The sequence below is a fragment of the Coenobita brevimanus genome, chromosome 57, assembly GCF_032717465.1.
Source record: "Coenobita brevimanus isolate Jiangsu-jjx chromosome 57, ASM3271746v2, whole genome shotgun sequence".
Lineage (NCBI taxonomy): Eukaryota > Metazoa > Arthropoda > Malacostraca > Decapoda > Coenobitidae > Coenobita > Coenobita brevimanus.
In genome coordinates, this window is record NC_137010.1 from 20336974 (window position 1) to 20352515 (window position 15542).

Consider the following 15542-nt stretch of genomic DNA (forward strand, 5'->3'; position numbering starts at 1 on the left):
CAACTAACATCGCCAAACACTCACCTTGACCCTTGTTTCCATGAGTATAGTGCATATACTGTCAAAAACGGTTGAAATTACCATCATCATCATCAAACACAACTTGTTTTCTATATGAAGGCAATCTTTTATAAAGAAAATATCTCCATGGATATGGCCATGAGGGCATAAAAAAGATGAGTAACCTGTTGAGCCCACACCATGAACACCATCATGTGTCTCGGTAGCGACTGGCTAGGTTGTTTGCAAATTACCATCAAGCGCAGGGTTGCCATATCTGAAGCAGGGCTGATTACCAACAGTGATAAACAACAGTGACATTGCTGTTATGATAAATGTGATTATATATGAGTGTGTTTTCCCAGATGATTGGCTGATGAGTGTAATTGTAAATATGTACAAAAGGGAAGGGTGATGTCATGGAAAGAGGAAATTAGCAGTATAGAGGTATAAAGGTTTTAGATCAGATAATGAAGGTATTGGAGAGAGTTCTAGAAGGTATGATTCGAGAAAGAGTGAATATTGATGAGATGCAGTTTGGGTTTATGCCAGGCAGGGGGACCACTGATGCCATATTGTTTGACAGCTTCAGGAAAAATATTTAGGAAAGAAAAGGGAATTGTACTTTGTTTTTGTTGATTTGGAGAAGGCCATTGACAGTCCCTAGAGGGGTGGTGAAGTGGGCAATGAGAAAGCTTGGGATGGAGTGGCTGGTTAGGGTGGTCATGGCCATGTATGTGGATGCTCACACCCATGTAAGAGTGAATGGAAATTTGAGTGACGAGTTTTCTGTGAATGTTAGTGTGCATCAGGGGTCAGTTTTGAGTCTGTTATTTATCGTGGTATTTGAAGCCCTCTCATATGACTTCGGAAATGGACTCCCGTGGGAGGTGTTGAATGCTGATGATTTGGTGTTGATTGCAGAAAATGAAAGGGAGGTGGAGGAAAGATTTAGGAAGTGGAGAGATGTTATGGGGCACAAGGGCTTAAGAGTAAATGCAGATAAAACAAAAGCGATGATATCTAGGGTTGGTGGTGGTACTGTCAAAGAAGAGGGAGAGTGGCCATGTGCAATTTGCCTTAAAGGCATGGGAAGTAATTCTGTCTTGTGCAGTGTTTGTGATAAGTGGGTACACAAGAGATGTAGTGGTATTAGCGGTGGACTGTGAGATAGTGCTGATTTTATGTGTGTGACGTGCCGGGGAGAGCAGGTGGAGATTGTCATGCGTGAAAGGATTGAACTTGCTGGTGAGTTTCTTGAGTGTGTGGAAGAGTTTTGTTATTTGGGAGACATGTTTTGTGCTGGAGGTAGGGCTGGAGCTAGCTCTGTGGCTAGGGTGAGAAGTGGTTGGAAGAAGTTCAGGGAGCTGTTGCCTCTCCTGGCATTGAGAGAACTCTCCATACGTGCTAAGGAGTCTTTGTACGCAGCATGTTAGGAGTGTAATGCTGTATGGTAGTGAGACCTGGGCAGTAAAGGAAGAAGATATTCGCAGGCTCAGACATACAGAAATGACAATGATTAGGTGAATGTGCAGTGCGTCCCACCATGCAAGGCGTGGGAGGGCTGGGTTTACGATGGAAGAGTTGAGGGGTAGGATGGGACTGGAGTGTATTGGTGTTGTGATGAGGAGAGGTAGATTAAGATGGTTTGGGTATGAGAAGAGGATGAGGAATGATAATTGGGTGCAGAAAATGAGAAGCGTTAATAATGGGGGTGGGTTTGCGAGGGGTAAACCGAGAAAGACGTGGGATGAGGTCATTAAGTGTGACCTCAGGGTTAAGGGATTGAACAGGGAGGCTGCCATAGATTGAGCAGCTTGGAGAGCCACCATTAGGTGACCAAGGCTGACACATGCAAGCATGTTGGAGCCTTCAAAAATGAAAACGATTAACTTCAGTACTACTGCCACTTGATGTCTTTCTGAATAAACTATTCAAAAACCACATCTGTGAGCAATGGAGTGAGTGAATGATTAGTTGTAAAAAGTCGTGTACAAGTGGTGAGAATATGCATGCTTGAAGTCTGGATGAGCTGTGATTTTATTATCAAGGCATGGAATGATATTTCTTTGGAAACAGTCATCAGCTCTTTCAAGAAATGTGGAATATTCAGTTCAGTGGATGGCATAGAGGATGACATTTTGTGGGCGGAAGAGGAAGCCGATGCCGAAGCTACTCCTTTGATTTCAGAGTTTGATCCTTAAAACGAAGAACTGCAAAGTTTAATGCAGGATAAAGTTAATGAACTGATGATGTCAGATGTGGATGACACTGATTATGAAGGTTTTTAATCACTGACAGTTGATGTGATGACTTAATAATATGTAACTTTCTTTTCACCGATTGTATAAAACTCACAGTAACATGATTTTAAGTTTTTAATACACCTTGAGTTTATACTTGAATATGAAATGTATAATCCATTGTGATATTGGAGGTGGCACATGCAGCCTAGATAGCCTGTAAAACCCATAGAAGAAGCTGGTTTAAAGTGAAACCTAACCAAAGGTTGTGTTGCATAGCAACCTTTTAATAGTATCACTTCACTGGTCGGTGGGAAGAGTAATAAAGGACTGGGGTTACTGGGGCAGCAAGCTCCCTGTGTCCAAAGAGTTGGGGTTCGTCTTATGCACAGAGTACTGGTATACCTCAGAACCCACATTTTGTATGGAAATATTGAGAGTAGTCTTATACACTGGCAAATACAGTACTGATACATAGGCTAAATCATTGCATTAATATACAATACCACTCATATTCAGGCCAGACTAACTTTTTTCAATTGAAATAACCTAAAACACACCCTCATTGACTTAACACACTTGGTTGCAGTGTCTTGGGGTTGTGCAGAATGCACACTGTAAGTCTATTTTGTTAAATATTATTCATTACACGGTATTTTATTCATCAGACACGGAAAAATAAAGTAATAAATCTTGAGCATTTATTGTTGAACAGATGATTTGGAAAGAAGTGTTCTACAGTACAGTTCTATGACTCCCTTGCTTACGGTTGTTTATATGTGCCTTGGCCTACCCATTCTCACTTGACTGCCGTCACTTCACTACTCACTTGCCACTCAGCTGTTCTGCAGATAACACAGTAAATGCAAAGGAATTGCAAGCACAGTAATTTTGCTGGAGTGGTATTTTGTCCCAGGAGTCACGAATGGCTGCTTCCAGCTTAGGCAGAGAGCTCACGTCCTTCCCTTGGAGATTCTTCTTTATGAGGTACCAGAGGTTTTCTATCAGGTTGAGGTCTGGGCTATTGCCTGGCCAGTCTTTCATGAATGATACCTCGCAGTCACGAAGCCAGTTGGTGACCGATTTGGCTTTATGAGCAGGTGCACTGTCCAGCTGAAACACTCGTGCACCTGTGAGCTGGAAGGACTCAGGTAAATGATCACAAAGAAGCTCCAGATGAATGTCCTGATTCACTCTGCAGTTCTTGGGAAGCACAACAAGCTTCCCCAAACCTTTACCAGAGAAACAAGCCCATACCATTAGTGAATCAGGGTGTTTAACTGTGCACTCCACGTAACGGGGGTCAAGCGGGTCACTACCTTTGCGCCGGTACACCCTTGCTCCTCGATTACAGGTAACACTAAACGTTGCCTCATCAGACCCCAACACTGACAACCATTGGTCCTCACCCCAGTTAAGGTACTTGTTAGCAAAGGCAAGCCTACGAAGTCGCTGGTAACGTGTAAGAAGAGGCTTTCTCACAGGTCTGTGGCTTGTGTAACCAAGTTCATGGACTCTTCGAGACACCGTGGACACAGAAACCTCACCAAACACTTCCGGGTTGCTCTCCTTAATTTTCCTTGCACTCACATGAGGATTAGACTCCACTGCACATTTTAAAACATTAACATACCTCGGGGAGGTTTTCGTGGGGCTACCAGACCGCGGTTTCTTTGTGGGAACGTCACCACTATTTTCCACTCGAAAATGGGCGCACCACCTACGCACTGTCGATCAAGCCACACCAACCATTTCACTAATTTCCTTTGTGGGGTGGCCTGCATCCTTTAGAGCAATGATCTGGGATATGATTTCACTCGAAAGTTCACAGGTAGGGGCCATAACAAAGTGGCGAAAGCCAAAACACTGCGGGACACTAGGTAAAAAATGGCGCAAGAAGAGAGGGAGACGCGGCGGAGTTCCTCTCTCTCAGGCAGCCCATAGGCAACTCAGGCGGGAGCCAACCAGCGTGCAGTAAGGCCTCAGGCTGCCGTGACATCATGCTAGCGCCCCAAACATCTGGCTCAATTTTTAGTACCAAAAATGGGTGATTCTTTTTTCGCCAAAAGTATTGCGCTCCTTGCCATAGGCGCTCGATACTTGTGACGAGCACTGTATACGTTCTTGGGGGAATTTCAGCACTCCCATCAAAATTCGTATACCCAGGTAATATAAAGGTACAGTATCAATAACATTGCACCCCAGCCTTGTTTTTTTTTTTTTTTTTTTTTTTTTTTTTTTGATGTGTTCAACCCTGGGCATAGGCTTCACAGCCTGCTATCAAGGCCCAGCAGTCCTCCTACATACCATACACTTCTACATGTCACCACTTCGGCGCTAACACCCACTGTCCACATTGAATACATGCTAGGGCTGTCTCATACAGGACTGGTGTATTGGTATTACTGGGGGTATTTTTATGACATGTCGGCGGTTCTTCTGGTAGATCAGTAAAGCCTGATTTAATGAAATTCAAATCCGTAAACTGTTCCCTGCCCCAGCTGAGATTTGAACCTGGGTCCTAGAGAACTGCAGGCCACCTCTCTACCGATTGAGCCACCTCCTCCCACTTGTACATTGACCCTTGATGAAGGACGTCCCTGCAATACTTAGCATACTCATTCATCTCCTCCATCAAATATTGCTGGAGTTCATGTGTTATAAATTCATCCATCATCCAATCCTGCATTGCCCCATGAGGAGCGTAGGAGCCTGGGGCTGGGCAGTTGGTCCCGACATTTAAGATGATAGTGACCAGCCTCACTCATCCCTGAGTGGCATTACATGAGCAATCAAACTCCAACAACCCCTTGGATATAAACCTTCACCGGCTCAATCCGATTGGAGCGCAATATTTACCCACTAAACCACCAGGCACCAAAATTTGGTTATATGGTTACCACCCAGCGTAGTAAATGGTTTCTTGGTGCACAGGAAACCACTTGGCTTGTCACTCAGTGTAGAGTCACCCACGGGCTGAAGGAAGTGGAAAGAATGAGGAAAGAAAGAAAGAATAGGGCGTGTAAAGTCACCCGTAGGCAGAAGGACAAGGAAAGAATGAAGGAGAGAAAGACAGAAGAGAATGGAAGGAAAGAAGGATGAAGAGGAATGTGTTATAAAAAGTTGAATAAACCCTAGAGGAGTCTGCGGCACTGGAACTGTCATGCCTGGTGAAGTGGTAAATAAGTTGGTGGAGGGGGCTCTGGGTCCATGGTCCATCCCTCTTTATCTTCCTCACAAGGGTCAGAGGTTGTAGCAGTGGTTGGGTCAGAGGTTGAGGGAAGGGAAGAGGGTGCTCATCCTCCCCCATATCGGAGACGTGTCGCTATACCTCGACTGGAGCCATGCATGCCTCATGACACACAAGGGATTGCAACATCGTTCTCACTGTTGCTTCCTTCATCACTCTTCCGCATCACATATTCATCACCACTATCATCACTTTCTTCTACATCACTTGAAAAACAGTCTAGCACCTTCTGATACCTGCTAGGGGTCAGTGAATGCATTTGTAATTCACTAAGCTGGGATATATAGAAGCAGTTAGGCGCCATCCCACTGGTACCTGCTTGCTCAGGTCGTTCACCCCCTTGTTTCTGAGAGGCCTTGCCCTTAGAAAACAGCGCTCTTACACACTTGGGCATTGTGAATATGTTCACCAAGGCCTTTTACACAACCACAGAAAAAAAAAAAAAATCTAGAAATAACGAAGATAGAGCTTGGAAAAGTGCGAGGCAATTACGTGACGTCTGACCATCACGATAGCTGCAGCGCAACTGCCTTTGTTCCCTGCCCTGAGACAAAGCCATGAGTCATACCAAACACACACTGCCCGCCATGGACAAAGCAACCATCCCACGACATCGTGCCTTAGAGTCTTTGTTATGATGCGTAAATGCAGAGTACAGTGCTCGTCAGAAGTATGGGGCGCCCTGCGTCCCTCCTGAGAAACAAACCTTTCAACATTGAAAAAACATATAAATAATGCATTTTGTTTACCTTTAGTGCTTCGTAGTGTAGCCTTTACGTTTCTTCACGGACCTGAGACATCTTGGAAATGAAAGGACAAGGCTCCTGAGGTGCTGGAGGGGTATTTTGTCCCAGGAGTCACGAATGGCGGCTTCCAGCTTAGGCAGAGAGCTCACGTCCTTCCCTTGGAGACTCTTCTTTACGACGTACCAAAGGTTTTCAATCGGGTTGAGGTCTGGGCTATTTCCTGGCCAGTCTGTCATGAATGATACCTCGCAGTCACGAAGTCAATTGGTGACCGATTTGGCCTTGTGAGCAGGTGCACTGTCCTGCTGAAACTCTCGTGCACCTGTTAGCTCGAAGGAGTCTGGTAAATGATCACACAGAAGCTCCAGGTAAACATCCTGATTCACTCTGAGGTTCTTGGGAAGTACAACAAGCTTCCCCAAACCCTTCCCTGAGAAACAACCCCATACCATGAGTGAATCAGGATGTTTAACTGTGCTTTCTACATACCGTGGGTCAAGTGGGTCACTACCTTTGCATGCTCCTCTGTTACAGGTAACACTAAATGTTGCCTCATCAGACCACAACACTGACAACCATTGCTCCTCACCTCAATTTAGATATTTATTAGCAAAGGCAAGCCTACGAATTCTCTGGCTGCTAGAGAGAAGAGGCTTTTTCACAGGCCTGTGACTTGTGTAACCAAGCTCATGCACCCTACGAGACACTGTTCTCACTGACACCTCACCAAACACTTCCAGGTTGCTCTCCTTAATTTTCCTTGCACTCACACAAGGATTAAACTCCACTGCACGTTTTAAAACATTAACAGACCTTGGGGAAGTTTTCCTAGGCCTACCAGACCTCGGTTTCTTTGTGGGAACTTCGCCACCATTTTCCTCCCAAAACCGCGCACACCAACGACGCATTGTCGATCGTGCCACACCAACCAATTCACTAATTTCCTTTGTGTGGTGGCCTGCCTCCTTTAGAGCAATGATCTGGGATATGATTTCACTCGATAGTTCACGGGTAGGTGCCATAACAAAGTTTTGAAGGCCAAAACACTGCGGGACACTCGGTAAAAAATGGCGCAATTTGAGAGGGACACTCGGCGGAGTTCCTCTCTCTCAGGCAGCCCGTGGGCGACTGAGGCGGGAACCAACCAGCGCGTCAGAAGGCCTCAGGCTACCGTGACGTCATGCTCGGAGCTCAAACTTATGGCTCAATTCTTACCCCCAAAAATGGGTGATTCTTTTTGGGCCATAAGTATTGCGCGCCCGGCGGACAACGCTGAATACTTCTGACGAGCACTGTATGGTGAATATTTTACGAAACTATCTTAAAATGATTAAAATCGTCATCGGAATCTCTGAGACTGGATTTGAAACGACACTCTAAATCGGCATCGGAATCTCAAAGGGTTAAGGTGACGTCATCTTGGAACGCATTTGATGACAATGCAGATGCATTCTAAGATGACAGTCTTGTAACACATTTGATGCCAGCAAATGTTTTTTAAGATTAAATCATCGTAAGATGTATTTGATGCCTTTGCAAATGCATTTTAAGATGACATAACATTTGATGACAATGCAAATGCTTTCTAAGATGACATAATTTTACATTGCATTTGCATTGGCAGAAAAGATAAACTCTAGCTAATAGAAATGAATCATTTGTTTTTTGTGATGAAATTAATGTACTTGCAGTTCCTTTTTACAGTATTTATTGTATTATTTGCAAAACAGCTGAGTGGCGAGTGAGGGGTGGAGTGATGGCAGTCAGTGAGGACACATACACACAACTGAGCAAGGGATTCATGAACTTGTGATACTCTACTGTTGAATACTTCTTTCCAAATCATCAGTTCTCCAATATATGCTCAAGATTTATTCCTATAGTTTATTTTTCCATGTTTTTGTGAATGGTGGTAGGTGGTGGTGACCATCATCTACTCACTTGATGTAGTGTTTCCTACTTCTTCCTTAGCTTTTATCATTCTTTTTCTGTGCCTGCCCTCCTCTCTTCCCATTTCTCCCTTCTTTCCTGTCACTTCTTTTAACTTTTCTTTCCTTTACAGGTGACTTTGCATTGAGTGACAAGCCAAATGGTTTCCTGTAAACCAAGAAACCATTTACAGCGCTGGGTGGTAACCATATAACCAAGCCATACATGCTCCCTACATGTCAACAAGTGGGTTGGTGGAGGGTTAGTGCCCCTCCCTGAAAAAGAAATAACTCAACGTCAAATGGCCACCCCATACGAGATTATGGTGTCTGGCAATAGATAGATAGATAGATAGAGAGTTTTTATGAATAAAATGATTAATATTTAACAGAATGAACTTGCCAAGGTCCTGTAAGATATTGGAAGCTTGAAGGTAGTTAAAGTTGGTTGGCTAGGTAGGAAACTATGCTTGTACTACACATTTTCGGCTAATGAAGGGTATACGTTTTTTCAGAGGAATTATTCATCTTGCTTTTCACACACACACACACACACACACACACACACACACACACACACACACAGAAAAATAGCTTGGGTCTCTGGGACTTCGTATCATAAATTATGGAATTTCCTACGTTAAAATCTGTTATCAGTGCCTTACAATGTTCACCATTTTCAAGACTGTTGCACTTTTCCAGCTTATGTTTCAAGGTGGCCACAGTGTGTCAAGATTAGTTTGCCCTTTAGGCTTCAAAGTACAAATCATGAATCAGGACAACACAACACAACAGCAAGAGCGCTAGTTTACTGACTGACAGTGGAAGGCTGACTGGTGATTTGTGGAAGTATGTAGGGTAACTAAACTGGAGGAGGGGAAAATAGGGGAGGAGGGTTGGAAAGGGGATTAACTAGGAAATGACCTTGACCGGAAAAGCCTTCACTTCACGTCCCCTGACTTCACCCAGTCTCGTGTGACTAACCTGTACAGGGGTGGCCAATCAAAGTGGCACACACTGTTATATTATTTATACACTTGCCAGTCCATGAATTTACCTTTTCTCCGATAATTCCTGTTGCATGGTAACCAGACAATTTGGATTATACTGTATTTTATTCATAAAAACATAGAAAAATTAACTAAAGAAATTAATTAAGCATTTATTTATGAATTGATGATTTGGAAAGAAGCGTTGCACAGGGGAATTATCACGACTTCCATGCTCACGCGTTAGCTGTGTATATGACCATGACCCGCCCATTACTTCCTCACCTGACCATTGTCACTCCACCCCTCACTCGTTACTTAGATGTTTTGTAGGTAATACATATGTAGGAATCGCAAGCATGGTAATTTTACCCAACGACACAAACCTTTGTTTCTAACTAGTTTTTATCTCTAGCAGTGCAAATGCATTCTAAGATGAATTTATACATCATCATAGTATGCCTCTCCACTGGCTGAGAAGATAACCTGTAATTGATTGAAATGAATGTTGGTGTTGTTAGACAAAATTGCTGTGCTTGTAATTCCTATGTATTTATTATCTGCAAAAGGCAGTCAGGTGAGGAAGAAATGGGTGTGTCATGGCCATATACACAGCTGATGTGTAAGTTTGGGAGTTGTGATAATTCTACTCTACAATCTTTCCCTCCAGATCATTAGTTCACCAGTAAATGCTCTAGACTTATTTTTAAAATTTATTTTTCCATGTTATTATGAATAAAATAACAAATAATGTTTATGTGCATTGTGCACTGCTGCAGGACACTGCAAGCACGTGTGTTACGTCTGTTGGGTGTGTTATAAGAGGAGGTAATGTTTCAAATGGAATATGTGTGTCCCTGGATATAAGTGGTGAGTACTGTATATGTTGCAGTGATATAGCATGTGTATAAAAGTTTGTTGTATATCCAGGAAAATTCAGTAAATGGGAAGGCAAAGTCCCCAAGCTTCTTGGATAACTGAGATTGTATACCTCAGTATAGGATGTGGCTCAGGTTGGGGGATACCTTAATGTAGACCAGATAAATTTGAATTTCTCGTGTGTTTATTTTTATGATACTCATTGCTGCATAAGTATAGTAGATTTACCTGGAAATATGTCTACTCATTTTGCAGTGTGCCCACTTTCATACTATACATATAGAACTAGGAAATGAAAATACTTGTACCTGTATTTTGACTTTTTTATGTGAAAAATTCATAACCTCGGGACTCTGTAACTTTAAACTGTTGCACATGTCAACCTAAAAATTGAAACACCAATATAGTATTTCATCACTTCTTTATGAGCCAGTATGACCAAATTAGTTGATCCACCCCCCCTTGTATGGCACTTCAGCATTTCCCTAGGTTCAGTTAACAAGTTAAATAATTCCAAAATACTATCTATCTATCTATTGCCAGATTCCAAAATACACCCTAAATTAATGTATTTTGAATTTATTTATTAATCCTCAAATAACCATAGCCAACAATAGTGAAGCCGGAGATAATGAGAAACCATTGTAATTTTTAAAGGCTGGAACTAAGAGTGATTGGATGTTTTGCCTATTTTTGTTAGATCCTGCCCATTCCATATAAATTAAAGGGAATGGGGGACTAAGATGGTGGTGGTAACCAATCATTTCTTTTCCTTAACAGCACCACAAGTGGGACCAGGTCCTGGGCCAGGAGGGATACCACCTCTCCCCCAGGGGTTTGTGCCTCCCAACCTGCCCCCTCTGGGAGTGCCCCCACCCCTAGGACTTCCTCCTCTGGGTGTCCACCCTCCAGTGTCCTCCATATTAGGTCAACCACTGATTGGAGCCATCCCACCGCCTGTCAGCATGGCACCCAACATGCCCAACAGGGGCCTTAGTAAGTTTATATTCAATTCATATTTAGTTTACATTAATAGAAGATATATTTAAGAATCCTGAATGTCTGATGGAAGAGTGTTTAAGAAGAAACAAACATGTTGGTACCAGTCTCTCTCTCTCTTTCTGAGTTATATAGGCTGATCTTCTCAACACTTTTTTTTTTTATCAGCAGCACAGACAGCTTTTATCTTGCATTCCTCACTGCAGAACCCTGGTACTGCTTGTGGATTCCTTAAAACAGGAAAAAAATTTAAAAGCAATTTATTTATTTATTTTTTTTTATGTGATAGAAAGCATTTGGAGAAATACACTGTGGTGGTTTGGCCATGTGGAGAGGATGGAGATTGATAGACTAATGACAAGAGTGTATGTGAGTGAGGTGGAGGGGAGGGAGAGGGAGGGGGAAGTTGAGGATGAGATGGAGGGATGGAGTGGGGAGGTTTATGAGAGAGAGAGAGAAGGGGGGGGAGTGTGAGCTGGGGGGAGGGCAGTGAAATGGCAGAGGACAGGGTGACATGGAGGCAATTTGTTTGTGACTACCTCTTGTGGGATTGAGGTATCTGGCAGTAGATACAGTAAAAGTCCTATTATTCGGCAACTGATTGTTTGGTAGATCCGACATTTCGGCAGTTTTGAGAAATAGTCCCATTTACGAAAATCATTGATTGTTCGGCAGATGTCCGGAATCATCTCGGCAGCCTAGGAAGTGTTATCTGTGGCTTGTAGGCCTAATGTTTCATTACACTTCTGTATGTTCACTAATTTCTATATTTTTATTCAGATTCAGATATAGTACTGTATTGATTACAATATTCCACAGTATCATACACTACAGTAACCACCCCCACCAAATTAGCGAGGGTTACGTTCCAAGCCCTCACGCTAATTCTTGAAATTCTTTTTCTTGATGCCTTCCTGAAAATGACACTTACCGGTAATTGAGTAGCCCATGAACCACTGACACTGTAATGCATTACCCATAAATAAATGTTGCTTGTTAAATCAGTTTTCCCGTTGTTTTTAGCTGTACCTTTGTGACCGCTCTAGTATTTTTATTCCTCAGCATAATGGTGGAAGGGACTGTCCTGTTTAACTGAACCTAACCTAACCGAGTTAAACTGTACCTAATAATTTAACCAAACCTAACCTAACCTAAAGTCAGAAAAATACTTAAAAATAAACTGGAGGAATATGAATTGCTAAGGTCTCTGATGAAAGTTAAACGTACATTTAGTGCTCATTCTTTTGTTTGTTTTTGTGCTTAACATGAAAGAGAGAGCATTGATGCAAACAGTAATATATCCTATTAACCCCTTAACCCTTTAACCGCGGGTATTGTTTTGGTCTGACTGTCCTCTCCCGCGGGGGTTTCAGCCAAATGTAAACAAACCTTTAAACCTTAATAACTCTGCACAGAATAAAGCTAGAGAAAAAAATAAGGTACCATTAGAAAGTACTAACCTTCAGCTTTCCATTGATGTAGGTTTCATGACTTTGTTGACTTTCACAGAACGGGCAGTGCCGTTAGAAGTGAGGGGTGTAAAATCACTATTTTTCGCTCACACATCATTACCTTCGCTCATACACCATTACCAAATGCCAACCTCATTCTGATAATAATACTATAAACATATATGAACACTGCACATACGATAAACACCCACTCTGTGTTCACTGAGGCAGGTAAAAGGCACTGTAATTACCTGCACTTCACTGCCACATCAGCGGTGTTGTAATCACTATTTTTCGCTCACACACCATTACCAAATGCCAACCTCATTCTGATAATAATACTATAAACATATATGAACACTGCACATACGATAAACACCCACTCTGTGTTCACTGAGGCAGGTAAAAGGCACTGTAATTGCCTGCACTTCACTGCCACATCAGCGGTGTTGTAATCACTATTTTTCGCTCACACACCATTACCAAATGCCAATCACATTCTGATAATAATACTATAAACATATATGAACACTGCACATACGATAAACACCCACTCTGTGTTCACTGAGACAGGTAAAAGGCACTGTAATTGCCTGCACTTCACTGCCACATCAACATGTGTTGTCACTCACACAGCTGGACAGATACTGATGCGCGCTTGGTCAGGGGTGGGGTGGGGGGCCCAGGGGGTGGGAGGTGGGGCCCCAGGGGGGGGAAGAGGGAGGTGGGGGTCGGCTGGAGTGAAAGAACTTAATAGCTACTCTCCCTTGAAACAATTGGCGTACGGAAAAAACGCGGGGTATTCAAAATATTCACAAACATTCGAGAATGACACCCGCGGTTTGGTCCAGTTTTTGCAACGTCATTCTGGAATGACACCCGCGGTTAAAGGGTTAATAACCTTCGGCACTGAACAACCTTTTACAGTACCAATGTCAGTGATGTTAAGTTAGTGTGAGCTATAAAGAAAACTGAACAATTATGGGGAGGGAACGAAGGTCAGTGGTATGTTTACATGACTACGCTACGATTCCAAGCAGTTAGGCGGTCGGTTAATCTCAGATGTTTTTGCCCATTTGGTAAATACACCGTAACTTTATCAATCTTTCCGTGACTCATAGCGAATCATAGCATGGGTTTAGGAAGCTAAATAACACATTGCTAGGTGAGCCAGACGATTATCTTCCCATCTTTAAGAAAAATAAATTGATTTCAGAAGAATGGAAGAACTTTACGTACTCAGAGAGGGATTTAATTTCTTCCATTTTCTTATCAAATGTGAAGATAATCGTCTGGCGCACCTAGAAATGTGTTATTTAGCTTCCTAAACCCATGCTATGATTCGCTATGATTGACTGGAGAATTGATAAAGCTACGGTGCATTTACCAAATGGGCGAAAACATCTGAGATTAACTGACCCCCTGACTGCTTGGAATCGTAGCTTAGAGTCGTGTAAACATACCAGTGACCTTCGTTCCATTCCCATAATTGTTCACAGTTTTTCCATAGCTCACTAACTCTACATCGGTACTGTAAAGGGTTGTTCAATGTCGGAGGTTATTAAGGGGTTCATGGAATACATTACTGTTTCCATCAGTACTCTCCTTTCACATGTAAACAAAAAAATGAACAAAAGGGTGAGAGCTAAATGTAAGTTATAACTTTCATCAGAAAGACCTTACCATTTCAGATCCCTTTATTTTATGCAATTTTCCAACTATTTTACTTTGTTTGGAAAAAGTACTGTATACAGTCCTCACTCCAAACGTATTTGTAATAATATAAGTAGTGATGAGTTCACCAATACAAATGGTGTACTGAGCTGGTAGGTAATATTCCGTATCATTTCGGCCATCCAGGAAGTGTTATCTGACTTGTAGGCCTACTGTGTCATTACCCTTGTATAAGTTCACTAATTTATATATATATATATTTCAGATTCAGGTATAGTACTGTATTGATTGCAGTATTGTACAGTACACAGTACTCTCTCCAAACACAGTTGTAATACTGTACCATAAGTGGTGATGAGTGTTCACCAATATATTTAAGGTACTGAGTGGGTAGGTTTTTGATTATTCGGCAAATCTAATTTCTCGGCATCATCCTGGTCCCATAGATGCCGAATAATGGTACTTGTACTGTAGATAGATTTGTTTTTGCAAATCAGTTAGTTTCATCTGATAGTTGTTTTCACTGCTCAGTCTCCTGCAGCTTCCCTGCTTTGTTGCCTCATTATCTTTCCCATGGTGTATATATTCTTTAATTATCTGCCAACCTGATGCAACTAATGCCCTTGGTGTCTCTCTCCAGTGGGCCCTGGGGGAGATATGCAGGGTAACATAAACTCTGCCAACACCAACGCCAACATTGTGAACACAAACTCTCATTCACATGACTCCAACGACATGGACATCGAAATGGAGGATGTGGATAAAAATGACATTGGGTGAGTAGCATGTTATTGAGAGGTAAATTAAGCAGAGTGGAGAGGTAAGCTAGATTTAGAACACACTCAGTGGGTTCTGCAGAGGAGTTGATGTGGATAAGAATATTAGATGAATTATGTTTTTTTTGAACGGTAGATGGATCACTTTGGAGGGTTAAGCTAGGTTAAAACATATTCACAAAGTTTTGTGGGGGAGTAGATATGAATAAGAACAATATTGGATGAGTAATGTTGAATGGTAGGTTGATTGATGTGTAAGGGTAATCTAGGTTAAAAAAATTCTCAAGGTTTGACATAGTTGTTGTTGTTGATCAACCATGGTTTGTCTGGCTGTGCAGACCCATCAACTGTGGCCCAGCAGCCACCCCTGCAGTACTATCCTGCATAATGAACCAGTGTTCTCTTACAGTTGACAGCGCCTCATTGCTGCATAGGAGTAGGCTAGGGTAGTTAAAACACTCAGAGAAATTAGGTGATGATCCTTATGTAGTGAAGTTGGTGAGTTTAAATGTGGACGTAGCGAAGTTTCATTGTGGATGTAGTGAAGTTTCGTTTTGTTTATAAAGGCGCCAACATGCATGCATATGTCGGCCTTAGTCGCCAAATG

General features: G+C 42.4%; 1 protein-coding gene across 1 annotated transcript in view; it reads left to right on the top strand.

The window, feature by feature from the left end:
* The window catches only part of LOC145402114 (uncharacterized), a 189379-nt gene that overhangs the window by 130556 nt on the left and 43281 nt on the right, over nucleotides 1-15542 (top strand). The window contains exons 13-14 of the mRNA XM_080274232.1: nucleotides 10816-11031; nucleotides 14800-14935. Of these exons, the coding sequence (XP_080130358.1) occupies nucleotides 10816-11031; nucleotides 14800-14935 (352 nt within the window). The remainder of the gene's footprint in view (nucleotides 1-10815; nucleotides 11032-14799; nucleotides 14936-15542) is intronic.